The 27538-nt window shown below is 32.9% G+C and overlaps 2 protein-coding genes across 3 annotated transcripts; both read right to left on the reverse strand.

Moving 5' to 3' along the window:
* Nucleotides 1–10476: 10476 nt before the first annotated feature.
* LOC132598550 (ferric reduction oxidase 6-like) lies at nucleotides 10477–16057 on the reverse strand. 2 transcript variants are annotated; one of them, XM_060311489.1, is made up of 9 exons: nucleotides 15322–16057; nucleotides 15124–15217; nucleotides 14802–15002; nucleotides 13548–13779; nucleotides 12277–12604; nucleotides 11913–12189; nucleotides 11556–11811; nucleotides 11041–11470; nucleotides 10477–10949 (listed from the first exon to the last, which is right to left on the reverse strand). In XM_060311489.1, exons 1-9 carry the CDS (start codon nucleotides 15551–15553, stop codon nucleotides 10780–10782), a joined length of 2220 nt encoding a protein of 739 aa, XP_060167472.1. In that variant the 5' UTR covers nucleotides 15554–16057; the 3' UTR covers nucleotides 10477–10779. The 2 variants fall into 2 exon arrangements, with proteins under 2 accessions (XP_060167472.1, XP_060167473.1); XM_060311490.1 differs by having other exon boundaries at nucleotides 15120–15217; nucleotides 15322–15460.
* An 889-nt stretch (nucleotides 16058–16946) lies between these two features.
* LOC132598554 (ferric reduction oxidase 6-like) lies at nucleotides 16947–21280 on the reverse strand. The gene is made up of 9 exons (XM_060311496.1): nucleotides 20861–21280; nucleotides 20661–20754; nucleotides 20376–20576; nucleotides 19303–19537; nucleotides 18809–19136; nucleotides 18367–18643; nucleotides 18013–18268; nucleotides 17504–17927; nucleotides 16947–17414 (listed from the first exon to the last, which is right to left on the reverse strand). The coding sequence occupies exons 1-9, from the start codon at nucleotides 21090–21092 to the stop codon at nucleotides 17245–17247; spliced, it is 2217 nt and encodes a 738-aa protein (XP_060167479.1). The 5' UTR covers nucleotides 21093–21280; the 3' UTR covers nucleotides 16947–17244.
* Nucleotides 21281–27538: the final 6258 nt, after the last annotated feature.

The raw sequence follows: 27538 nt of genomic DNA on the forward strand, positions 1-27538 counted from the left end.
AAATTTATATTTTTGGATAGAATCAACAATGTGACGAGTTTAATTTTAAAAAATAACAATTTAAACGATTATTTAGAATTTGAACCAAATTTAAATCAACTCAAAGCTAAAATCGACTCACTATCTGACCTGACTCATTCTTTTCTATTAAAAACAAAAACACTCATATTTTCGTTCTCACATTTTATCCTAAATAATGCCCAAGCGGTCAAGTTTTCGCGGTCCCTTTCTATTCAAAGGGAAAAAAAAACTAAATGCTTATATTTAAGATGATTTGCTATGTCATCAAGTCTTACCAAAAAAATACAAAATACGGCTAAGATGACTATTAAAGTGAAGTTGATAAAATAAGATGACTTTTGAAGGATTAAAAAAAAAACATAACTTTAATAGTCAATTACCCTAAATTGAATAATCATTCAGGCAATTAACTCTTAAGTTTAAACATTTATCAATTTAAACTCTATAACTTATTTTCATAGTTACAGTTCAAACTGCATAAATTAACTCAAACTCCTTAAATAATCCACGAAGTTCAAATATTTATAAAATAACAATGTCTGTTATTTGTTCTTAAATTTTTCAATGGAGCATCCTTACGCTATTCATCTCATTCTTTTCTTCCTCGTCTTGCTATGTTTATGCCACTGCTCATGAGTTTTCTTCATTTTCATTCTGTTTTCATGAATGCGACCTTCTTCATTTTGACAAGATCTACTGAAAATAATAATTTCGCTTAACGCATAAAACGAATCAACAATCAAACTGAAATGTATAATGAATTTTAAATGATTCAAAATTAAAAAAAAAAAAACCAGCATAAACATACAAGTAAAAAAAAAAACAGAATACTGGCTTCACGAGCCCAAAAAAAAAATAGTGATTATTAATACCAAAATCGTAAGATGAAGTTTTACCTTAAAAGTTACAAACTTCATTGTATAGTGCTAGAGTTTCACCCAAGTAAAGATATTTGTTCAAATTTTGCTTTTACATTAAGAAATAAATAACTTTTTTTATTATATTTGAAATAGTGGCGAAATATTAACAAATTTTCCAAAAAAAAATAGTCGTCCAACTTAATTTTTTCGCTAAACTTACTAATTATTTGATTGATAAAAACTTACTTAATAATATTTTATACCAAGATAATAAATTTATAACATGTGTTTATACATATTTTCCACTTAATTTTAATTGATCGATATGTATTCTGAGTTACTAAATCATTTAACAATTGTAAATTGATATAATGCAGTGTAAATATAATCGTAAGTGAGTTTTTATCTTGTTTGACTTTTAATTTGCTGAATAAAGATGCATTAAATTAAAAGCGGGAATTTGAAAGTAAGTACAAGCTGGGATTGATCGAAAAGATTCAACCCCTAAATTGTCTTTGCAAAAAGTAAAGGAAACAAAGTTTTGTGTTGGAATTGGATTCCAAAAACAGTATGTGTGATCAGACTCCTCCTTAATAGGATTACATTGTATTGTTAGTTTAAATGCATAGTTTGTTATTAAATTAAAATTTATTGTATGGTATTGCTAGATCAATTGTTCTATTAAACATAAAATAATCATTTTCTAAACAACTAATTTGATATGATTCTACGTTATTTTTCATTATGCCCTTACTATTATTTTAAAATCTCATTTTATCATTTATGTTATTTTTCTTTTAACTCCAACAAACATTCTAGGTTTATCTTTGTTACTCCTCATTTTCATCAATAATCCTCCTAGCCGAGGGTGACTCAAGAATATGACTAGTAAAGTTTTTGTTAAAAATTTTGAGGATTCAAAAAATTCAAACATAGAATTTATGGTTTATTTTTGCTTAGAAATATTAAAGTCTGTAAAAAAAATCGTGAAATCAATGCGGGACTCATTTCTGAATTTCAGGCTTAACATTTGGCTGGTTTAGAGTTCTTCTCGGAAAATAAAACTCCTAAAGCCTAGTAGCAAAACAAAACAAACCCCTTAAGACACCGGAGCGGATTTATCGATGGTCTCGGTAAAAAATTATAGTGTATATATAGGATAATTTTTCTGTGTTTATGTACACATATTAATTTTAAATATCCTGAACAAATACAAAAGGTTAACTCAAGCTGTCCAGGTGTTTAAAATTGTCTATAGTGTCCTAGGTTCGATTCCCATCGACAACATTATTTTTTTATATTTTACTTTTGTTATTTTTTCGACCCCCGAATGAAAATTTTGAATCTGCTTTTTTTATTTGGAATCGTATTATACCTTTTCTTATTTGGAGTCGATATTGTACTTTTTCTTATTTGAAGTCCATAATAAAAGTATGTTAGTAGCATGTCAATGGTGTTCATATATAGATTTAAATTATACCTTGAACGTTTTTTCTACTTTGTGTGGGCGGTCAATCCATTTTTTTTTTTAGAATCATGCATTATAATTGTTGACACCCAATTTTGTCCCGCCTCTCCCCGAAATACCTATTTATACTTCTGATATTTTTGAGAAATTAAAAAATATGCATTTAAATTTTACTATAATTATTAGTCTTTTATTAACACCCACATTTTTATTCTACTGCAGTTATTATTATCATTATTATTATTATTATTATTATTATTATTATTATTCTTAAATTATCATTTATTACTAATTATCATTAATTATTATTATTCTTGTTATTTCCATTATTATTATTATTATTATTGTTATTATTATTATTAATTACTAATCATTATTATCAGCGTTATTTTTGTTATTAATTATTAATCATCATTATCATCGTTATTTTTATTATTAATTATTATCATTGTTTTATCAATAATTGTTATTTATTATTATTAATTATTATCATTGTTTTATCAATAAATGTTATTTATTATTATTATTATCATCATTATTATTTCTTCTTATTATTATTATCATTATTATTTTATTATTACCACTATTACTGTTATTATTATTAATTTATTATCATTTTTTGTTATTATCAATAATTGTCATTTTTTTATTATTAATTACTACCATATTTATTATTATTATTAATTATTATCATTATTCTTATTGTTATTTGTTATTAATTATCAATATTTGTTATCTACTATTATTATTATATCTATTATTATTTTTTATCACCATTATCATCAGCATTATCATTATTACCATTATCATTATTGTTATCATTATTAGCAGTATTACTACCGCTATTTATTTGCTGCTATTATTTAGTATTATTGAAACTTGCATTTCTCAACGTTCTACCAACTGGCGCATACACATCGCATTTATTTCGCACATTTTAATGATAGCGTTTGTTATTAAATATTATTGCACGGTCATTGCAACATCATATAATTTTATTATCCGGATCTTTTTATTTCCGTATTAGGTGACATTCTGGCACCCTTAGTACATCGTTAATCAAAATGGGTTTTTTATTCAAATTTAGAGGCCAAACTATTTCTTGCACTTAGTCCGTATATTGACTTACCGGACCCCAAATCAAAGTCCGATTAATTCCTAATACTTTTGGACTAGACCATATTTTTTATCTCAATTTTTAGATCAGTCCATGTTTAATTTAATAGTCCATTCTTTTAAATACCCAGTCTAAAATTTGACCCGGTCCACAAATGGACCGGGTCCAATTCATTTCTCAGCAAAAATAAGGGAAACCTAGTTTCCCTTCACTTCATTTCCGCCCCCTTTTCCCTTCTCCTTCATCTCCGCCTCCCTTCACCCTTTACCCCGAAACCCTCGCCGCCGCTCCCACTCACCCCTCTTTCCCTCCTTCTTCTCCGCTCCCCACTCACCCTTGTCCCCCAATTTTCTCTCTCTCCCGCTCCTCCTTCCCTTTTTCAGTACAAAAAACAACAAAACAAAAACCTATAAAGGGCAACAGTAGACGGGGACGACAGGGGGAGAAAAAAAAACAGAAACGGACCAAAAATCCTCTGAAAAAAGAAGAACGAAATCGATTTGTTTGATTTCCAGTCGATTCAGAAACCCCTTTCACTTGCAAAAAAAAAATCGAAGCTTTTCAGTCGAAAAATCCCTAAAAAAAAAACGAGTTCCATTTAGCAGTGTTTAATCTCTCTTAATCCCTCCAAAAAATAAAAAATAAAAAATTTTGTTCTCTTCTCTTGGTTTTGTTTGATCCGAGTGCATGCGAGTTCTATTTTGGCGGTGTCCGAGCGTAGATCTGAGGCTTCGCACTTTGTTCGCTGCCTCCAAAAAAAGGTAATCTTCATTCCCTTTTTATTTATTTTTCTTGTTTTATTTTTGTTTGTGTGTGTTCCAATTCCTGTTTGTGATTTAGTTCCATGTTTAATGTAGCTAGTTAGTGTTAGCCTGGAGTTTTATGTTAGTTGTTTAATTGTATGTTTCTGGTTTGGTTTCCTGTTTAATGTAACTGAATATGGCTTAAAATTAGTCTCAAATCTGGGAATAGGGTGATTCCTCTCTTTGTTGTATTCTGAGTCGTTTTGAAATAGTATGTAATACCCTGTCCTCTTTTATTATTTTTCTGTATATTTTTTGTAGCTTTTTTTTTTGTTTCTGAATTGTTTGGCTTTCCTATTGTTTTGTTATGGTATTTAAGTGTTGTTCCTTGTCTATATAGTCGTATACTGTTAGTTATAGCACTCAAATTCTTGTTTCCTGTTTAGTTAATACTATCAACATAGTGTTTGATTTCCTTTCCTTGTTTAGCTAGTCTTACCCTATTAGTTGTGGTATGTGATGCTTGTTTAGTTCAATATGTTAGTTATGGTATTTAACTTCTTGTTTCATGTTTAAGCTTGGCTACTATCATGTTTTGTTTTCCTTTCCTGGTTTAATTTAATTCTATCCTGTATTTATAACATCTGATCTTATGTTCCTTGTTTGATCAGCTTTGTCCTATTCAGTGAAAAAAAAATGTTTGATTTACTGCCTCTGTTCAGTATGCCTAATGTGAATTTTGGTTTCTTTACCTCATATAAGATCAACTCTATCATGCTTAGTCTATAGCTGCTTAAACTCTTGTTTTCTGGGTTTAGTTTGGTCCATCCTGTTTAACTATAGTGCTCAGTTAAAAGAAATCATCCCCTCTGGATTTTAAGTACAAAAATTGGAATTTTGGACTCATACAATCCCTTCCTCTTCTCCACTTATGTGAGTACACTGCCTATGTGTTTTCTTGGTAAACAACTGAAAATGCGGGTTGGAATACATGTTCATAGCTCTGGCATGAATCCTTTCCTTTGGTATTTATCTCAATGTGGCATTGAGTGTGTTAACAGTCTCTTTTCTTGGTCTCTTCCATCTATCCATGCTTTTACTATTTTTTCCTACTAGAGAGGTTAATATAAAAAGTCATCCTGGTGGTAGCTGAAAGATTTGGTCCCATGTTTTGCTTAACTTAGAATCGAGAATCTGCACACTCGATGTATTGAATGTCGATATAGCATGTATAGGCCTCAAATAGGAATCATAATATCCTAAATATGAGTTAATCTACAACCTAATGCTGGCCTAACCTATACTGCTTCAAAGTTGCCTGTCACCCTTAATTTGGCACTGTGTTGATATTCATATATATATATATATATATACATGGAATGGGTTATGAAGATAAGAAGAGGGTATACACTTGATATACATCTGATATACGCATCGTGTTGTGTGCATACTAGGTATATCGTATATACGACAAAGACTGGCTGAATACATGAGGCCTATATTTTCATAAGTTTAGAAAACTAAGTCCCAATGAAATTAGCTGCTGTTTTAAAACCAAAAAAAATATATATACTGCACTGGATATTGCCATGAGAAGTTTCTTGCTATACTGGACTTTACTTTACTATTGTTTCTTGTCGCATGTAGTAGCAACTGTTGCAGTATTTTTTGATTTCTTAAGGTTAAATACTGCTATCTATAATATTTTATTTTTTTAGCCTAATTGCTGCTGGTTTTTCTCGGTTAAAAAAAAACTACTGCAATCCGGTCACCTAGCTAAGGATGTTTGTTGCATGTTTTAGCTATTACTTGGTTGTTGTGATCACTTCAAAATCTTGGCTGTTTACACCTTTTTTTTGGGAGTTGTTTTACTGTTGTAGAGGAAAATTACCCTTATCATTTATGAGACTCATTTTCTCCCCTTTGATTATCTCCTGGACCTTTTGTATTTCGCTGAGTTTTGTACTGAATCGTTATAATATGCCAATTATATTTCCTTAAGTTGTTTGTGGCAGTCCTTATTCCTTTCTTATAAGGTAAATTTTATAGATATATATGGTAGTCCCTTATGGCAGAAACGTTGAATATGAAATTTGTTTTGTTTGGTTTAGCAGCTTCGTTAACTTCTCTAGTGCTTGTGTAACTTGTTCGCAACTTCTTCTATTCCTCCTTGTCTTCTCTGTGAGGCCTGTTAGGTTCCTGCCTGTTTGATCTTGGTGTCTTCATATTGCAAGTATATTGTATTTGATAATATGTATACATAAGTTGTACTCAATCGCATACTGTATACATGTGATCTGTTTGAATGCATGTTTTATGTGTTGATCATATTCATCAGTTTATGCTCTAATCTCTCTATTTTTTTTCTTTTTATGCATGACCACCGCTTACGAGTCCCTCGGACTCGTCTCCTTCCGCATTCGATGTTGGGCTGAAAGCCCAACAAAATCCTCTTATCGAGTCAACCCCCATCAGATATATAAATGATTCTGGGCCGAAGCCCAGACAGCAGCAGCAGCAGCAGCAGTCCAGTGATAAAACATTTCGCTGGGCCGAAGCCCAGCAGTGGCCCAAATCCAAAGAGACTATTGGGCCAAAGCCCAACAGCAAACAACAATCTCAAAATGGACCGATCCCACTTAATTTTATTTATACCTTCGCTTTATTTTATGCCTTTAACTTGTATGTATTATTTGACTAACGCTTTCATATTTTCTGCTCTTCCTTAGCTTAGTTGGACTATTGAGGATTAGTAGAGATAGTTTAGTAAGGGGTAGTTAGATAAAAAGACTAACGATCAATCCCATAAGTCTGTTTTTTTCTCTTTATGTCAAAACTATTTATAAGCATCTAATATTTATCTTATTTAGAATAACTGATTCGCAAATGGCATAATTTCATATTTTTGAGTCAAAGGATTCACGTTTTGTTATCTTGGGAATTTCAAAACGTCATTAACATGCAAATAGGAATTAAAGAACATTTTGAACTTCCAAAACGCAAAGTCAATCAATACATCATTGTTTAGTTTGTTTCAAATATTTGTTTAAAGCATTACGCAAACCCGCGTTTTCCTTCTGCTTATATATTTCATGCGAGTTTTAATTAGCATCATTATCTTTGCGACATTTATAAGTTATTTTTTATATGGCATTTGTAGTTTCTTTTTTTTACGCGAATTATTATATTTTCTACAAATTTCATTCTAAACAACACTTTTTTTATACAAATTATTATATCCTTTTCTATAGTTTTTATTAGCATTTTATTTTAAGAATCTTAGCAACGTTTGTAAACTTCTATTTCAAATAGCATTCTAAAATCCCTCTTATGCGAATTCCTAGATCCATTTTTTTACAACATTATTATTTGAAGTCTTTTTTTATGACATTTTAAAATCCTCTTTCGCATAAATTGTTACAAATATTATTTGTACAAGCTATTTTCTTAAAATTTAAATACTATATCCAACATTGATTAATTAACCTAAGTTTAGTCGGATAACCGTGAGTTAACGGATCCTAAAGGATGCCTAACCCCTTCCCTTTAGGATAATATAGAACCCTTACCTAGTATCACACTGGTTAAGCAGACTATTAACAGAGGTTTAGTTTTAACTTTACCTTAGTTAATAATTAGGTGTCCTAATTCACCGTAAAAATCAATTAGGTGGCGACTCTTTAGACAAGCAATTTAGGAGTCTCCAATATGTTGTACTCCGCTTCAACTCCCGGGTTAAAAATGGGGTGTGACAATAATTTTATTTTTATTTTTCATTTTATGATTGCGTAAAATTACTATTTGTGACACAATTATGCTCCTTGCCGAACCACCAAAACAAGTGAAGGCTAAAAAGGGACATGCCAGGATCGTCAGAGGAGTGTAGGAATAGAAAAAAAATCTCCAATTCTTACTCATCTTGTGATTCTCTATTGACCGCTATTAGCCTCGCCATCGGAATCATTTTTTTTTTTTTTTGAGGTGGGATTGTTAACAACATCATATTTTAATAATCTTCCTCACTGGTATTACTGCTCCTTGCCGTTTTATAAAACTACTCTTCCTTCTAGCCACTATATTATCCAGACTTTAACTTTGAACTTCTTTATGTATAAAGCGTAAATATTCATAATTCTCTTCTTGATGCATTCTGCAGTAGTCGGCTTTTGGAATTATCTGGAACGTTATTCTAATCCTTTCAGTTTCTTTCTTTAATTGGTATATATGAGTATTTGCCTTATGTAACAGTTCTGATTTAAAAGATATCTTAGAAGAAGACATTTTTATTGATTTATTCATTTAAAAAGTTATCTTAGAAATAAGACATTTTTACTGATTTTTTATTTTATTTTTTATCACGTTCTTTTATATGTGAACTTGATTCTGTTAACTTTCAGACCAACATGGACCTATTTATTTTGTCTTGGTCTGCGTTTTCAGATATTGTTATCACATTTTGTCTATATCTCGACCTAAATATCTCTTGAAATTAATTAATAAGAGAACACAATTTTTTATAACCCTACAATCTTTTGGAAGCTAGCAAATAACTACCCTAAAAAAAAAAAGACAATAACAACAAGCCCAGGTGCTTTGTGATAAGACGGTGTCGCCTAGATTGAAAGGTAAGTTATACAAAGTGGCGGTTAGACGAGCATTGTTGTATGGTGCAAAATGCTGGCTAGTTAAAAACGTTCATGCTTAGAAGATGAAGGTAGCGGAGATGCGGATGCTCAAATGGATGTGTGATCATACTAGGAGAGATATAATTAGGAATGGAGATATAGGGGACAAGGTCGGAGTGGCCTTCCTGACAAACAAGATGAGGGAAGCGAGACTGAGATGGTTCGGACATGCGAGGATGATCCAGTTAGGAGGTGTGAGATATTGGAGGTCACAGGAGTTAGGAAAGGTAGAGGTAGGCCGAAAAATAATTGGGAGAGGTAATTAGATAAGACATGACACAACTTCAACTGACTGAGGATATGACCTTAGATAGGAAGATTTGGAGGTTGAGGATTTGGACAGAAGGTTACTAGGTAATTAAGTTTTGTAGCGATGTGTGTGAGAGATGTGGGGGGCTAGCCTTTCCATCTTCTCTTCTCCTTTTCTTAAGTAGTATTATTTTGGTACCGCATAGATCATTATCCTTTATGTGTATTACCATGTGTTATTCATTTGTTTGGTATCTTGATGTTTTGCTGTCTTATTTCTCTTGCAATCGTGCATTGATTTCATTTCTTTTGAGCCGATGGTCTATCGGGAAACAACCTTTCTACCCCATAAAGGTAGAGATAATGTCTGCGTACATCCTACCCTCCACCAGGCCACAGAACCTACTTGTGAGTTTTACACTGGGTATGCTGTTGTTGTTGTGCATTGAGGCATACAAAAAACTGAAGTTTGTGTGGTGTTGAAAATTTGATTTCAACGTCTGATCCAAAGAGTCGCTCCTTTGCCAGAGTCATTACCAACATTGAATTGCCCAAACCAAACAATTCCAATTTAGAAGGTATTTTCAGTTTCTTTTGTTTGTTGATGTTAGAGGTCTTTCCCATTATACAAATTGATCAGATGCCTTGATAGATAAATCATTTTTATTGTGGAACTTATTTTTTCTATTTTGATTAGGGAAGTTATTTTTCTCATTTTTAAGAAACTTGTTTTCCTAAAAAAAGTACTTTTCAAAATTTTTGACCATCGAATGTTTTCCTATGAAAAATATTTTTCAAAAATTTTGACCATCCGAGCATAAAAAAATTGGAATCCATACCGTACACACCCTATATGTCCGTATGCATAGATTAAAAACTAATTATATATAGTTATACACATATTATACATCTAATATATAATCTACCGGGCTAGTTTTACCCTTTTTAGTTTAAGTGGTATGGACAGACGACTATTTAGATTAATTTTTTTTTTTTTTTTTGGAGACAAACATAGCGTACTGGGCTTAACATGGACAAAATTTAAGTAGTAACTTGGAGAAAGGCCATTTGTGCAAATGCCTCCTTGTCTGTACAGTCCATGATAAAGGTCGAATGGTTAAAGTAAAATGAACCTCTACAATAACAACTTTTTAGAATAGTCATTGGAAATATAAGCAAATTAGATACAAGACATTACGACAATAGTACGGAATTCAGTGATTCAAAAATTCTCTTTGATAATAGTCAACAGGTTTATGTTAGTTACTAACTTTATATGTGATATTGTTATAAATATAGATATATGTGTGTGCGTGCGCGCATTTACAACGACTGAAAATGTACAAGATGCTTATTATATATACCATAAAGCACAGATACATGCGACAAGGAACTAGTTAATAATATGATCCTTTTTCTCATTACAGCAGTAAAAAGTACTCCTTATAAGAGCTATTGGATGCATACTAGTATTGGCGGAGCTAGAATTTTCCTATGGGGATTTAAAATATAAATAAACATACGAAGAATCCAAGAAGATTCATCATCTACAATATATACATAAAAATAATTTTAACTTTCTTTGTAAGGTGTAACTTTTGACGAACCCTAGCTCCGCCCAGGCTTACTGGGTGATCTAGAGGTCAAAATTGTGGCAGTTGAAATGGAAAATCGCCTGATGGCCTTTTCTCAAGAAGTTTTGCCTTCTGCACTCTTTAGCAACACTGCACTTAAGCGTTGGAGGACCACACACTATCACACCAATATCTACACTTCCCCAACTCTTTGCATGTGATCCAAATATATCTGCAGAAAAAAAAAAGTTTAAACGCACTCTAAAAAATACAAAGGAGAAGCATATAGACCTTATAAAGTTCAAATGTTGTTCCCAAGCTACCTTGGAAATCCGGTCTTTGACCATATCGAATATTATTGACAAATTGAGCCTTTCCAGAATTCCTAGGTAAAGAGGCCTCATTTTGCTGCAAGATGTCTATCGTTTTCGTGGCATCCTCTGATTCCTCATTCGATGAGGTTTTCCTTTCCCAAAGATGCCACAAAGCGATCACGAGACCCCCAAATACAAGAACACTTGCCGCCATACATCCAATCAACAAAAGCCCCTTATACCACCAGTAATTTATATTGAATGGATTTATGTAGAAAATGTCCAACATTGCTACAGTGATGACCAACCCTATTGTGGATACTAGGACATATAATCCAGACCATACAACACTTCCAGTACCAACCAAACTAGACATTCGACATCCCTTGGAGTTAGGGGAGATTGAGGTGTGCATTGCTTTTGGTGTTTTACCCTCCTCCTGAGGAGAAAAGAAGTACAATAATTATTATATAGAAATAGGATGATGATGCATAAGCAAAATGAAAATAGGAAAAACCAATTACCAATGAAGGTTGTGACTCCCGAGTCACGAATGTTTGAATCTCGAGATTCAGTTTATCAGAGAAAAGTGGACAGATTGCCTCTATGTCAACTGTATCTAGAAGTGGAAGCTCATCCGAATTTTTAATCGCCCATACTAGTAGTATAGTTCTTGGCATGCAAGGTTTGCTATCATTGATGCGGTGGAGGATATCACTCAGGATAGCTAGGAAGGGAGAAATTCCAATTCCACCTGCTACCAAAATGAGATTTTCATATCTGAGAGGAGACACGTGATCAAGACAATTAATTAGTTAATGAATTAATAACTGAAAAAAACAAATTGTATATTTAATAGATATTGTAGCGAATTCACATACGTTAAGTGGTATGGTGATTCATGGCCATAAGGGCCTTCGACAAAAGCTGTTATTTTCCTGTTATGCTGCAAAAGGGGCCCCTTATCAGATTGTTCTAAAGAAAGATTCAAGATGTTCCCCTTCAGTTTTTTTGTCCAATCTCCAAGAACCTTTATGAGAATCGCAATATGATGTTTCCCATCAAGGGGACTAGAGGAGACACTGAAAGGGTGCCACTGCAGCCAGGACAACTCGCGTATTTGTAAGAATATCCAGCTAAGGGCGTTGTAATGTAAATCTACATCGCAAGGAAAGAAGTATTAGAATCACTGAAAAATGAAGTGGTGAAGAAATTAAATCAGTTGAGTCAAAGATTTATGTTTACTTGCAGGTTTTGAAATAACGAGTTCAACAGTTCCACAAGGAAAGCTGGTGGCTGAAAGTATGTCAACAGCCTTTCGTGACTGGAAGAATCTAAGGAACCGATCAAGCATGAACAGGAAGATCCCAGCACCAGCTATCATGAAGATGAAATCACCAACATGCAAGGCTAGGAACACCACAAACACCACATACAATTGGTGTGTATAGAAGAACAATTCAAAGTTTTTTCTCCTTACTCCAGGAAGTGAAGTTACCCACATCAGTAAACCAGCTGCAAGGCTGATAACTCCCGGAAGATTGGCTATTCCTACGTTTTTCCAGTTAATTAGCTGCATCAAAAAAAAAATGAGAAAGTGAGAAGTCGTTTGGCCACGAGATTTATTCACTTTTCTACAGAATAATGTCACTTTATTTCAAAATTTGGTTATAAAATTTCCATATCCAATTTGGAGTGGGATTCCAAATTCGTAAAAGTGCTCCAAACTTGTTTTCCAACTCCATCTTCATAAATTCCAAATAAAGTGCTCTACTTTCTCCTTGCAAAAAGTATAACCAAATACCACTCCATCTTCAACTCCAACTTCGTGAATTCTAAATAAAGTAAAAATACTTGGAATCTGTGGCCAAGCTACTATAAGTAGGCGTTTGGCCATGAAAACCAAATATTTTTCACTTTATTTGGTATTTTGGAGTTGAAGTTGAAGCTGGAGTTGAAGAAAGTGAAACATATTTGGAATCTATGGCCAAGCTACTATAAGTAGGTGCTTGCCATGAAAACTAAATATTTACACTTTATTTTTTATTTTGGAGTTGGAGTTAAGATGGAGTTGTGTTTGGTTATAGTTTTTACAAAGAATATTTGATTGTTTGAATGTATTGAAAGTGAAAACAAGTTTTTTGGTGTTTTTCAAATTTTAAATTTTCATGGTCAAACTTTGATTTCCAAATAAAGAGAAAATTTTCATGGCCCTTCAGTTTTTACTTTTTTAAGAACCCTAATAAAGATGCGTTTCATGCAGTGAAGGGCCAGTGTAAATGAAGGGGTTCACCCTTAGGCAGAAAATTATAGTGTATATTGAAGGTTAAAATTATTTTTTTATGTATATATGATAGGTGTTGAACCCTCTTGGCTTCTCCGTATGTTTACTTCTTCATATTTTTTAACCTCCTTACTGAAAATCTTAGCTCCGCCACTGGCCTTTAGTATATAGTACCAAAATAAAAGGAATCTCTATGGGCAAGACAAATGTAACTTTTAGTTTTAGAACTCACTCTTTCAATGAGTCGCCCCTGCATTGCCCAGCGAATCAAAAAGCACAGACCATGAAGAGTAAATAGAGCCATAGTAAGATGTCCCAGCCAAACGTGATATCTAATGGCTTGTTCAAAAGGGATATCTACAGCTTGAAGAAGAACTGAACCCCGTGCAACAGGCAGAAACAAAAGTGCTAAGCAGATTAATGCAATGAATCCAAAGCAAAGGCCTAGCTTCAGCAACACGGCACTGAAAAGATTACAAAGAGCAGATATTAGTCAGTGGAGCAGAAGCTGTAATTAGAAAAAGAAGACCTTGCTACTAAAGGAACCTTAAAGTCGACAACTATGAACTGGTTCTAAGTCTTGAGATAAGAATTAATGTGCTGTAACTGTATATATATATCATCAGTTTGAAACCTTTTCACATGGAATTCTTTTTAGATTTAACAGATGCACAATTTACAAATTGGGGTAACAAAGAAGACAGGGCATAGAAAATTAAGGAAGAGAAAATCATCAATCTTGCTGATTTAATATCACAGGCAGACTAGATAATGTGCAGCAAAATGAATTTAAAATACTATCATTTATATTAGCGCAGTGAGAAAATGAGATGAATATACAGAATAGCCCTGAATTACCTAGTGATGCAGAAAGTTAGTAGTACTCAATTGATCTAAATCAGTTTGCTTTCATTAGAGTGGGACAGGAATAGACATAAAAAACTAGGACACATTTATTATTTCAGCGGTCAGGTCTAAATTCTGTTTGAATGAAATCTTTAAACAGGCTCTAAAGTCATGTTTAACTTAAGCTTCAGTTAATTGGAATCATAAATTATTGATTAGTGTATCAGCTTTCTGAAGTCTACTACCCAGTACCCATGCATATTTCCGGAGAACTAGGATCTACTGTCTAAGAAGATAATATAAGAACACACATGAAAGAAAGATCAAAATCTTAATTAAGGGTATATCAGATTGCAACTTTTCTGAATATAGAGCTGTTGACCAAGGGCCAGAAGGATGCAAAATTAATAATTTTAGAGAAGCATACCATGTAGTTCTTTTGGATAATGCATAATGATTCATATATATAGCCCAGCCATACATCTTTATGTAAAAGGATTAAGGTAAGTTAGCATTCTGAAAAGATGATCATTTTGACAAGCCAGAGTAAGATGGTTTAAACTATAGACAGCAATGAGCCTAAAAATGAGCATGTTTTGAAGAGAAAGTGAGAAATCAGACAAACCAAAACTAGAATTACCTATTCTCTTTCAGGTCGTGTACATGAAACAAGGATAAGAGATCAATGTTCCGTATGGTGTACATAGTTACAGCCCAGACGATGTACACTGAGAAGAGTATAACTCCAATCATTTCTGCAGCTGTAACAACACCGAATGGTCCATCCACCAAAACTGGAAATGTCCATAACCTAAATTTTGGACCTTTTGCATTCTTCTTCCTACAACAATTAAAAATTCTAGGTAAGTTCACAATTACGCTAACTGATCATGAACATCGATTAACTTCTAATTAAGGGAAGTTCGAATAATTAAAGAAATCAAGCTAGCAGATAGACATACAATTGAGGTTCATCTTCACCAGAGAGAACGAGACGAATAATTGCAAGAAATGCAATCAAGAAAATTGGGAGACTGAATATCAAGAATGTGCTGCCTGCAGTCCAACAGAAACTGAAATTACTTACCTAAATATAAGAAAATGGAAACAAAAGAATGATACAGCATAAAAAGCAAGAAATTTCAAGTTGGGAAAAAAACCTGTAGTCCCAAAAATAGTTCCTTGGGTAGCTTGAATAAATTTCTCTTGCAGTTCATTAATGAATTTTATAGGCAGCAGGAAAAGAAAGCTTGCCCATGAAATGCAGATCACCCACGTTATTACTCTGAGAATCAACTTTGTTGATGATACCCAAAGTGGTTTCTTATTGAGATAATCCAATTCATCTTCTTTTTCTAAAAGAAGAGATACTTGGTCTGAGATGTCACCCATTTTAGAATCTTTGAAATTGGCAACGACTTTATCGACTTATATCAAAACATCCCTAAAGTACAAGTTTACTACTACTATATGATGAAAAAGTCTTCAGAAGAAACCAAAGCCATCAAGATTCAATCAAACTCTATGTACAAAATTCAAGCTGAAATCTGGCATAAATGAAGCCACAAAAAAATTGGACCACTCAAAATTAGTTTTCCCTTGGAAAAGATAAATACAGTGATATCAGATATGTCTATAACATAATGTGATTCACATTGTTACTTATAAAAACATAAAAACCAATGGCGTGGCTGGTTGCATGACCTGAAGATATCCTACAGTTAGTTGCTAATAAGTTCTTGGAAGGGTGCAAATAGAGAAAATGATGGCAAATTATGTGCAAGTGTAGGGAATAAATTGGTGTGGTGGAAATTACTACTTTATTGACATAAAGCTACTCAAATTATTTTATCTTGATCTGTATTTTGAAACCAACATGGACCTATTTATTTTTTCTTGGTATGGTTGTTATCAAATATCTCTTAGAATTAATAAACAAGCGAACATATTTTTTTTTTATTTTTTTTATAACACTACAGTTTTTTGGAAGCTAGCAAATAAATGTCCGCAAAGAGAAGACATTAGTGATAAAATGAAAAATGAGACTGAAATTTGAGACGTACGAAAAACTGGAAATTTATGTGGTATTGAAAATTTGATGTCTCCGTGGAACCCAAAGAGTCACTCAATCCTTTGCCCGAGTCATTATCAATATTGAATTGCCCCCAAACCAAACATGTCCAATTTAGAAGTACTGCACATTGAAGGTCATTTCAGTTTCCTTGTTTGTAGTTCATGTTAGAGGCCTTTCCCATTACATATACAAGTTGATAGATAAACCCCTCATTAGACCAGCTCAAATGTCCTAGAATTGTATGCCGATATACATAGATTATACACGATATACATAGTATCTGTGAACCATACATAGGTTGTATATCCATCTGGCTACTTTCAATTTAAGCAGTTGGGTGAGCAGTATCTATTTTTTTTTTTCTTTCTGCAGATAAATATAGCGCACAGGGCTGACGAGGACATAATTTAAATAGTAACTTGGAGAAATGCCATTTTTGCAAATGGCCCCCTTATTGGTGCAGTCCATGTTAAAGGTCAAATTGTTAAAGTACAATGAACCTTTACAACTTTTTAGAAATAAAAATCGGAGCAAATTAGATACAAGACGCTACAACAGTGGTATAAAATTCTCACTAATAGTAGGCAGCATGTATATGTAGCTACTAATAGTATAGGTAATATTGTTATATATAACATATATATATATATATATATATATATATATATAAATATATGTTAAAGCTGTATTTACAACGATTGAAAATGTACATGATACTTACTACAGATAACATAAAGTAAAGATATATGCTACAAGGATCAGTGATAAACTAGCTGATATGATCCCATTAAAGCAGTAAAAAGTACTCCTTATACGAGCTATCACATGCTTATTGGCATTGACGGAGTCAGAATTTTCACTAAGAAAATTCAATATAAAGAAATACACACACGAAGAAACCAAGGGGATCTGACATCCGCTATATATACATAAATAACATATTTTAACTTCCTTTATAAGGTGTAATTTTTCGACGAACCCCAGCTCCGTCTATTCGTATTGGGGTGATCTAGAGATCAAAACTGTGGCTGTTGAAATGGAAGATAGCTTGATGGTCTCTTCTCTGCAAATTCTGCCTTCTACACTCTTTAGCAACACTGGACTGAAGAGTAGGAGGACCACATACAACCACACCTATATCTACACTTCCCCAACTCTTTGCGTGCGATCCAAATATCTCTGCAGAAAATAGAAGTTAAAACACTTTTTCAAGAAAAAAAACGAGATATATAGATCCTGTAAAGTTCAAACGTTGCCTCCGAACATACCTTGGAAATCCGGTCTTTGACCATATCGAATATTATTGACAAATCGAGCCTCTCCAAAATTCTTCTGCTCATTCTGCTGCAGGAAATCAGCTTTGTTTGAGGTGTCCTCCCTTGGTTCCTCCTTCGGTGAGGTTTTCCTTTCCCAAAGATGCCATAAAACGATCACGAGACCCCCAAATATAAGAATGCTTGCAGCCATACATCCAATCATTAAAAGCCCCTTGTACCACCAGTAATTTACATTGAATGGAATTATGTAGAAAATGTTCAGCAATGCTACAGTGATCACCAACCCTATTGTGGATACCATGAGATATAATCCAGACCATACAACATTTCCAGTACCAACTAAACTAGACATTCGACATCCCTTGAAGCCAGGGGAGATTGTAGTGTGCATTGCTTTAGGTGTTTTACCCTCCTCCTGAGGAAAAAAGAAGTACAATAATTAACACATATAAATAGGGTGATGATACATAAACAAAACGAAAATAGCAAAAAACAATTACCAATGAAGGATGTGATTCCCGAGTCACGAATGTTTGAATCTCGAGATTCAATTTATCAGAGAAAAGTGGACAGATTGCCTGCATGTCAACTGTATTCAGAAGTAGAAGCTCATCCGAATTTTTAATTGCCCATACTATTAGTATATTTCTTGGCAGGCAAGGTTTGCTATCATTGATACGGTGGAGGATATCACTCAAGATAGCTAGGAAGGGGGAAATTCCAATTCCACCTGCTACCAAAATGAGATTTTCATACCTGAGAGGAGAAACATCATCAAACCAATTAATTAGTCAATAACATAATAACTGGAAAAAAATTGTATATTCAACACATATCACTGCAGATTTACATACGTTAAGTGGTATGGTGATTCATGGCCATAAGGACCTTCAACAGAAGCTGTTATTTTTCTTTTATGCTGCAAAAGAGGCTCGTTCTCAGATTGTTCTACAGAAAGATTCAAGATGTTTCCCTTCAATTTCTCAGTCCAATCTCCAAGAACCTTTATGAGAATCGCAACATGATGTTTCCCGTCAAGGGGACTAGAGGAGACACTAAAAGGGTGCCACTGCAGCCAGGACAACTCGCGTATTTGTAAGAATATCCAGCCAAGGGCATTGTAATGTAAATCTACAATGTGAGGAAAGAAGCATTAGAACAACTCGAGTATTTGTAAGAATATCCAGCCAAGGGCATTGTAATGTAAATCTACAATGTGAGGAAAGAAGTATTAGAATCACTGAAAAATGAAGTGGTGAGGAAATTAAATCAGCTGAGTCAAAGATTTATGTTTACTTGCAGGTTTTGAAATAATGAGCTCAACGGTTCCACAAGGAAAGCATGTGGTTGAAAGTATGTCAACAGTCTTTCGTGACTGGAAGAATCTAAGGAACCGGTCAAGCATGAACAGGAAGATCCCAGCACCAGTTGTCATGAAGATGAAATCACCAACATGCAAGGCTAGGAACACCACAAACACCACATACAATTGGTGTGTATAGAAGAACAATTCAAAGTTTTTTCTCCTTAGTCCAGGAAGTGAAGTTACCCACATCAGTAAACCAGCTGCAAGGCTGATAACTCCCGGAAGATTGGCTACTCCTACGTTTTTCCAGTCGATTAGCTGCATTTTATAACATTGGAAAAGTAAGTTTCCCTTCGTTGTTTACTCTCCAATAACACAAATAAAGATGCATTTCATGTAGTGAAGGGCCTTTAGTATATAGTACACAAATAAAAGGAATCTGTATGGACAAGAGACAAATGAAACTTTCAGTTTTCGAACTCACTTCTTCCACAAGTCGCCCTCGCATTGCCCAGCCAATCACAAAGAACAGACCATGAAGAGTAAAAAGAGCCATAGTAAGATGTCCCAGCCAAACATGATATCTAGTGGCATGTTCAAAAGGGATATCTATAGCTCGAAGAAGAACTGAACCCCGTGCAACAGGCAGAAACAAAAATGCTAGGCAGATTAACCCAATGAATCCAAAACGAAGGCCCGTTATCTCCAGCAGCACAACACTGAAAAATAATACCAACAGCAGATAATGCTGTAATTAGAAAAAGAAGATCCTGTTCTCAGAGGAGCCTTCAAGTAAACAACAATGAAATGGTTTTAAATCTGAGATAAGAACTATGTGGCTGTAAATGTATATATCATCTCGTCAGTTCGAAACCTTTTTCACATGGTTTCTTTTCAGATTTAACAGCTGCACAATTTACAAATTCAGTTGTTAAAGAAGAGAGGATATAATAACTTGCAGCAAACGAATTTAAAAAAACCTTCAGTTATATCAGTTAACTGTATTACAGAATTGGGTGGAATACCTAGTGATGCAGAAAGTTAACTCTACTGAATTCAGTTTGTTTTCATTAGAGTGGGACAGGAATAAACATAAAAAAACTAGGATGTATTTATTACTAGTATTTCAGTAGGTCGAGTCTAAATTCTGTTTGAAGAATAGAATGAAATCATTAAACAGGCTCTGAGTCACGTTTAGCTCAAGCTTCAGTTAATTGGAATCGCCAATTACTCGAGAAGAGTTTATCAGTACTTTCCGAATTCTACTACCCAGGCACATTTCTGGAGAACTAAGAGATACCGGATAAGAAGACAACATAAGAACAAATTATACAACTGAGCCATATATGTATAATTGAAAGGATTAAGATAACTAGCTGATGATCGGTTTTTCAAGCCAGAATAACATGGTCTAAGCTATAAACAGCAATATGCCTAAATCAGCACAGTTAAAAGTTCAAAGCTCATTGACATCGAAAAATAACTACACTTTATCTTCAGTTACACAGAAAAGAAAGTGCCAAAATTCAGATAATATGACCATGGTGACAGAATTACCTTTTATCTTTCATGCTGTGTACATGAAACAAAGATAAGAGGTCAACATCCTGTATGGTGTACATAATTATAGCCCAGACTATGTACACTGAGAAGAGTATAATTCCAATCATTTCTGCAGCTGTAACAACACCGAATGGTCCATCCACCAAAACTGGGAATGTCCATAACCTAAAATTTGGAGCTTTCGCGGTCTTCTTCCTACAACAATTAACAATTTTAGATAAGTTCATAGTTCCGCTATCTGGCTGATCATAAAGAAATCAAGCTAGCAGATAGACATACACTTGAGGTTCATCTTCACCAGAGAGAGCGAGACGAATAATTGCAAGAAACGCAATCATGAAAATTGGGAAACTGGATATCAAGAATATGCTGCCTGCAGTCCAACAGAAACTGAAACTGCTTACTAAATTTACTAATGAACTGGAAACAAAAAAATGATACAGAATCAAAGTAAGAAACTTTAAAAGTAGGGAAAAAACCTGTTGTCCCAAAAATAGTTTCTCGGGTGGCTAGAATAATTTTTTCTTGCAGTCGCTCAGTGAATTTTGTAGGCGAGAAGAAAATAAAAGTTGCCCATGCAATGAAGATCAGCCACATTATTACTTTGAGAATCAACTTTGTTAATGATACCCAAAGTGGTATCTTATTGAGATGATCAAATTCATCTTCTTTTTTCAAAAGGAGAGGCACTTGGTCTGAGACTTTACCCATTTTTGGAACCTTCAAAATTAGCCACAACTTTACTTGCTTCTATCAAAGCACCCCTAAAGTAGTTACCAATATATACACCAAAAGGCTTCAGAAGAAACCAGAAATCTGACAGAAATGAAGCCACAAAGAAATTAGACCACTCAAAAATTAGTTTCCCCTTGGAAAAGGCATATACAGTGATGGGTCTATCACATCATGTAATTCACATTGTCGCTATAATATATAAGGAAGAGTCAGTTCATTAGTAGAAAAGGGGTAGAGAAATACGAGGCTTTCTCAAAGTGCAAAATACTGAGACGTTACATCAGTATAAACAGTAGTACTATGAACTGGATTGGATTGGCTCATAAGCTGGTCAAACCAGTTTATAATCATTTTTAACTTATTTAGATGTTTGGATAAAATAAAAAAATAATTTAAATTAAATTAAAAGTGCTTAAAATAAGCTAAAGTCAAGAAGTTGCTCAATCTCAATTTTATTTTTGGCTTAAAAGCCATTTTGATTGAACCAACAATTTTACCCATTTATTCCTTATATTTTATGTTAATTTCAATACTATCTTTATTTTTAAAAACCCTTTAACCACTTTTATCGACACACATAACTGTTTATTTATAAAAATAACTTTCAGCACTTAAAAGATAATTTAAGTACTTATGCTTAAAAGTTACTCTCTTTGTTTTAATTTATGTGAATTTATTTCTTTATTATTCTGTACCAAAAAGAAGAATCTCTTTCTATATTTGGAAACAATTTATCTTTATATAATGATTTATAGACGCACAAAATATATATATCTTATTTAGCACCATAAGTTTAAAAGTCATCTTTTATTTCTTAAACTTCATGCCCAATTATAAATTCACGTAAATTAAAATAGAAAAAATATTTTTTTCAGCTAATCCAAACTCGCTCTATAACATTTATTCATGGACCATAGTGTTGATAATAGTACGTAGGTTTTTACCGTTGCACCAAACAAGAATGATAAGCCACAAATTTTAGAACAAAAGGGTGAGGTAACTTAAGTCACGGAGATTATGATGATCTTGATTATTTGTTTGAGAACTCTGTGCTTTTGCTAGTAAAATATGGGTGAGACGACTAACCTTCACGAAATTGATAAAGCGATTGCATGTAAAAATATAATTTTTGGTGTTGAAAAGAGCATAATACTCCCTCAAGTCTATCTTATTTGTCATGATTTATTAAAATAATTGGTTCAAAATATTTATTATTTTAAGAAATCAAAATAAAATTAATTAATTAATTTCTCACCTCTATTCTTATTTTAATAAATGTGGAGAAATATTAATGTGATAAAAATAAAAAAAGTATTAAATATATATAAAAAAAAAAAAGGCAATGTAAACCCGATCATACAAATATTGATGCCAAGAAAAAAAACAATCAAGAATTTGTAAAAGATTCCTACTGTCGCTCCAAAGATTAAGTTTTTTATTTTTTTAGAAAGCAAAAACTGAAAGTGTAAAGTTGATAAATGTAACATATTATTACAGATACAATCTAAAGTAAAAGACTTTCAAACTAACGTATTTTGGTTTTTTGGCCTGTAGGTAATTAATTACTTGTTAATGACTTTACTTATCCTTCTTGCTTTCTTTGGTGGAATGAGATTCTTCAACAACTAGTCCCTACCAAACCCACAATATATTAATTATGAACCAATCACACTTCAATTTTCATTTTCCTCTATCTAAGCATGGATATATATTCGTCACTCCTTTCTTTTAATTATAATCAACATTTGCGCTATTTCTTTTTCCTCGAGTAAAGGGCGCAAATTTAAAAAATAAAAATATTTGTATGATTTTCGAGCCATCAATTCCTCGATAAGGATTGACAAGACTGATTAATTAATGTACTGCATTATGTAAATAATAAAAATCAAAATAAAGGAAAGGCTTAGATTAACCCCGTACAAAGTTGTCCATTTTTTTTTTTGCTTTACCCGTAATACCTATTTGATCTTAGGAGACCAAGTGATCGTTTGGTAAAAAGTCAAAATTATCTCAGAATTATAATCTCAAAATTAATTTATCTTATTTTTTGTGATTATTTTATATCATTTAAAAGATGTCATAAAATAATTTCGAGATAAGTGAGATAAGAAGGGATATCCCATCTTTAAGTTAGGATGCATTTTATACTTTATCTGGTATAAGGAATAAATTTATACCTCTACCAAATATGATATAAAAAATTAGTGCTGAAATATCTCAGCTTATACCATGCACCAAACGACCCCCAATGGTTCAAATCTTATTAGTGTATAATTTAAATATTTTGAAGAGTTACATATTTTAAAAGGGAATAGGGTCAAAAATACCCCTTTACTTTGGGAAAATGGCTAAAAATATTCTTTACTATGTTGGTAAAAAAAATACCTCTCCTGACATTAAAATTTCAAATATACACCTGTCTTAGCAGAAATCTCAACATAATCCGATTTTATTTTTAAACACACTTCATTTAAACCCGACCCAACTACATAAAAAACCCATATGCTATCAACTTATTTCCAAGCACTACATCAGGAGTTACTAGGCACAGGAGCAAGTAATTCATATGAATTTTTTATTTAGTTGGATCGGGTTTAAAAATAAAATTAGATTATGTTGAGGATTTATGTTAAGATAAGTGTATATTTAAAAAAATTTATGACGAGAAATAATATTTTTTATTCTAATCTATAATGAAGGATATTTTTAGCCTTTTTTCCGAAGTAGAGTGAGGACCACTTGTTTCAATTATAAAGTGAAGCATTTCCTTTTATTGCCGACGTATCGATATTTTCCTTTGTTTTTTCTAATCTACATATTTTCCAAGAGACAATAAGGTCTAATCCAAGGTTAACGCTGGGATTTCAATCATGTCATGCTCTAATCTTCATTTAGATGTATTTGTAATGATGCAAATCATGGTTTACCAAAAATATTTTCAATGAAAAAGTCATCTTGTTGGCGTTTGATTGTCATAAAATCTTTCTATCAAAAGGGAGAAACTAATTTCTCTCACTTATAGTAGGAACTCATTTTCCTTGATGACTATGTTTAATTTTAAGTTTTAACTTCATGTTATTTGGTTCAATTAATACTTGCATTATTAATCTTTAATACAAAAAATTCTTCGCAATGCTCTCCTGGAATTACTTAGTGAAGCCGAAAGTTAACTGTATTCAACTAATCTAACACAGTTTTAGAACCAGACAGGAATAGACATCAAAAACTACAATATAGGAGTAGTATTTATTATTTAGTTGGTTGAGCCAAAATTCTGCTTGAAAAACAGAATGAAATCATTAAACAGGCTCTGAATTCTGAAGTCATGTTTCGCTGAATCATCAGCTAATTGGAAACTTCAATTATTCGAGAAGAGTGTATCAGTACTTTCAGAATTCTACTTACCAGGCACATTCTGGAGAACTAGTATAAGAAGATAATATAAGAACAAACTTGAAAGAAAAGACAACATTTGAATTAAGGGTAAATTGGACTGAAACCTTTTTGAATATAGTGCAATTGAGGGCCAGAAGGATGCAAAATAAGTAACTTTAGAGAAGCATATCAGGTAGTCTTTTGGAGAATGGATAATGTTTTATATAGCCAAGCCTTACGTGTATATATAAAAGGATTAACGTAACTTAGTTCTCTGGAAAAAATGATCATTTGATAAGTCGAAATAAGATGGTTTAAACAATAGACAGCAATAGGCCTAAATGAGCAGGTTCTCAAGCTTAAACTAGCAGGTCACATGATCATGGTGACAGAATTATATAGTACCTTTTTTCTTTCATGTCTTGTACATGAAACGACGATAAGAGGTCCACATTCTGTATAGTGTACATAATTACAGCCCAGACGATGTACACTGCAAAAAGTATAATTCCAATCATTTCTGCAGCTGTAACAACACCAAATGGTCCATCCACCAAAACTGGGAATGTCCATAAGCTGAAATTTGGACCTTTTGCATTCTTCTTCTTGCAACTATTAAAAATTCTAGATAAGTTCAAAATTATGTACGCTATCTACCTGATCATGAACATCCACTAACTACTATCAGATAGACATACACTTGAGGTTCGTCTTCACCATTGAGAATGATACGAACAATCGCAAGAAATGCAATCATGAAAATTGGTAAATTAAACTGAACATCAAGAATGCCTGCAGTCCAATTAACAGAAAATTGAAATTAGTTACTAATTAAGATATTGGAAACAATGATAAGTATATAGCAAAAACAATAAACTTTCAAGTTGGGAAAAAACCTGTGGAGCCAAAAATAGTTCCTTGGGTAGCTTGAATAAATTTAAATTGCTGTTCGTTGATGAATTTTATAGGCAATATGAAAATAAAAGTTGCCCATGCAATGAAGATCACCCACATTATTACTTTGATTGTTGATGATACCAAAACAGGTATCTTCTTGATATGATCAAATTCATTGTTTTTCAAAAGAAGAGGTACTTGCCCTGAGAGTTCACCCACTTTAGAAGAGTTCACCCATTTTAGAATCTTTAAATTACTTGACACAACTTTATTGGCCTAGCTATATCAAAGCGTCCCTGAAGCAGTTACTAATTTATACCAAAAAACTTCAGAAGAAAACAAAGCCATCAACACTAAATCAGAGTACTGTTTACAGGATTTAAGCCGAAATCTTGAAAAAATGAAGCCATAAAAAACTAGACTCATATCCCCACTGGGAAATGGATGATGAATACAGTGATATGTCTATCTCATTGTTAATAATCTAGGAAAAGTCAGTTCATTAGTCGAGAAGACCTAGAGAAATACGAGGTTCTTCTCAAAATTGAAAGTACTGATACGTTACATGACTTTACTTGTTGGAAGTTCAAGAATCCCATCGAATGAGGTGGATCCATGTTCTTAGTTTGGACTATAGAAAATAATTACTATAAAATAAGTAGTTGAATAAAGTATGTGAGAAGATTGGGAGCCCACATATAATGCACATGAATCCCTTAATAGTGTGAGGCATTTTAAAAAAAATCTCATGATAAAAAATGAACAAGATAATGCTGTGTTAAGAGTATCTGCGGACTTTTTGAGTCCATGGTCAGCTTAATTAAAAACTGATCCCATGAGTTTCTTGTCCATGCTTCACGTCACTCTTCCTTTTTCCTTTGTTTGGTCTTACGTCAGTAGTACTATAACGTCTCCTGATGGACCATAGTCTTTTTTTGGGGGGGTTATAGGAATTTCAATGTTAAATTGTTATTGTAGGTGTTGAAAAGAGAAGATACATTTATGTGGGGCGGTGAGCAGTTATACATTCTTCAAAAAGTATAATGACTGGAAGCAAATAATTTTGATCTACCTTTATTCGCTCAATAGTGACGAAATTCAAAATTTCCTAGGGAAAAAAAAAAGAGAAGAAGCAAGAATATGTAAATGGAATAAATTGGCTAGACTGATAAGCTAATAGAAAGAAAAGTTCACCCCCCCCCCCCCTCTCCGGCAAACCCTATCTAGCATATCTCAAAAAAAATTGCCCTGCCCTGCCCTGCCCTGCCCCGCCCCATTTATGTTATCTTTCATTTCTCCTCTTTAATTTTTACTTTGTAGCATGGTATTTTTTACAGAAGATTTTTAAAATTGAATGAAGAAACAGTTCCCGAAATTGTTATAGTGCCTTCTTTATAATCGATTTTACTAGTTTTTATTTTTTATTTTAACACAGTTTAATAGGAGTAACCACGCTAGAATTCTACTTGAAATTAACAAATTAACAAGATGCATAGCTCTAGCTTCAACTTCTTGGATTTTGTTATTCTAATATATAATTGTTTAATCTCAAAAAGGTTCGATTAAATTTGTTAATAGTTTAAAGAATACACAAATAATTTGTTATAAGTGGAAAATAAGTAAAAGCGATTAGTGGTGAAATAAAGTAAATATAAAGCAAGAAAACAATAAATAAGCCTGGGCTATGTGAGTTTCGGCGGAGATCCTTCTTCATTGAATTTTCGTTCAGTGGAACACTTAGTCATGAAGAACTTGTATTAAATTAGACTAAATTAAAAGAACAATTTTGCTTATAACTTGAATTGAATTGTGAAACTATTTGTGAGATTTATATTTTTTTCGATGGCCATTATCCTGAGCTCAGGCTCCTTTCATAGTTGAAGCTATAAATCTAGCCTAATAATGGGCAATAATCTATACTCCTTCCTCCCCGTTTACTTTTACTTGTCCGATATTTTAAAAATACATTTTTAATTTTATCCGTCAATTTAGCATATCAAGACAAGATAATTTCTTTTTTTCGCTTTTACCCATCTTATTAATTACTCACTTCAAATCATTTTCTAAACGGAAAAGGCTCATAAATGCCCCTAACCTATTGGAAAAGACTCATAAATATCCTCCTTCCACCTTTGGATCTAAAAATATCC

Source organism: Lycium barbarum, chromosome 6 (genome assembly GCF_019175385.1).
Source record: "Lycium barbarum isolate Lr01 chromosome 6, ASM1917538v2, whole genome shotgun sequence".
NCBI lineage: Eukaryota > Viridiplantae > Streptophyta > Magnoliopsida > Solanales > Solanaceae > Lycium > Lycium barbarum.

Coding starts and splice junctions, on each gene's coding strand:
- LOC132598550 (XM_060311489.1), bottom strand. CDS start 15,553: ATGGGTGACATCTCAGACCAAGTATCTCTTCTTTTAGAAAAAGAAGAT. Junction 15,218..15,321: donor AACTATTTTTGGGACTACAG/GTTTTTTTCCCA, acceptor GTTGGACTGCAG/GCAGCACATTCTTGATATTC. Junction 10,950..11,040: donor TCAAAGACCGGATTTCCAAG/GTAGCTTGGGAA, acceptor TTTTTTCTGCAG/ATATATTTGGATCACATGCA.
- LOC132598554 (XM_060311496.1), bottom strand. CDS start 21,092: ATGGGTAAAGTCTCAGACCAAGTGCCTCTCCTTTTGAAAAAAGAAGAT. Junction 19,137..19,302: donor GAGGGCGACTTGTGGAAGAA/GTGAGTTCGAAA, acceptor TATAAAATGCAG/CTAATCGACTGGAAAAACGT. Junction 18,644..18,808: donor CATTATTTCAAAACCTGCAA/GTAAACATAAAT, acceptor CTCACATTGTAG/ATTTACATTACAATGCCCTT.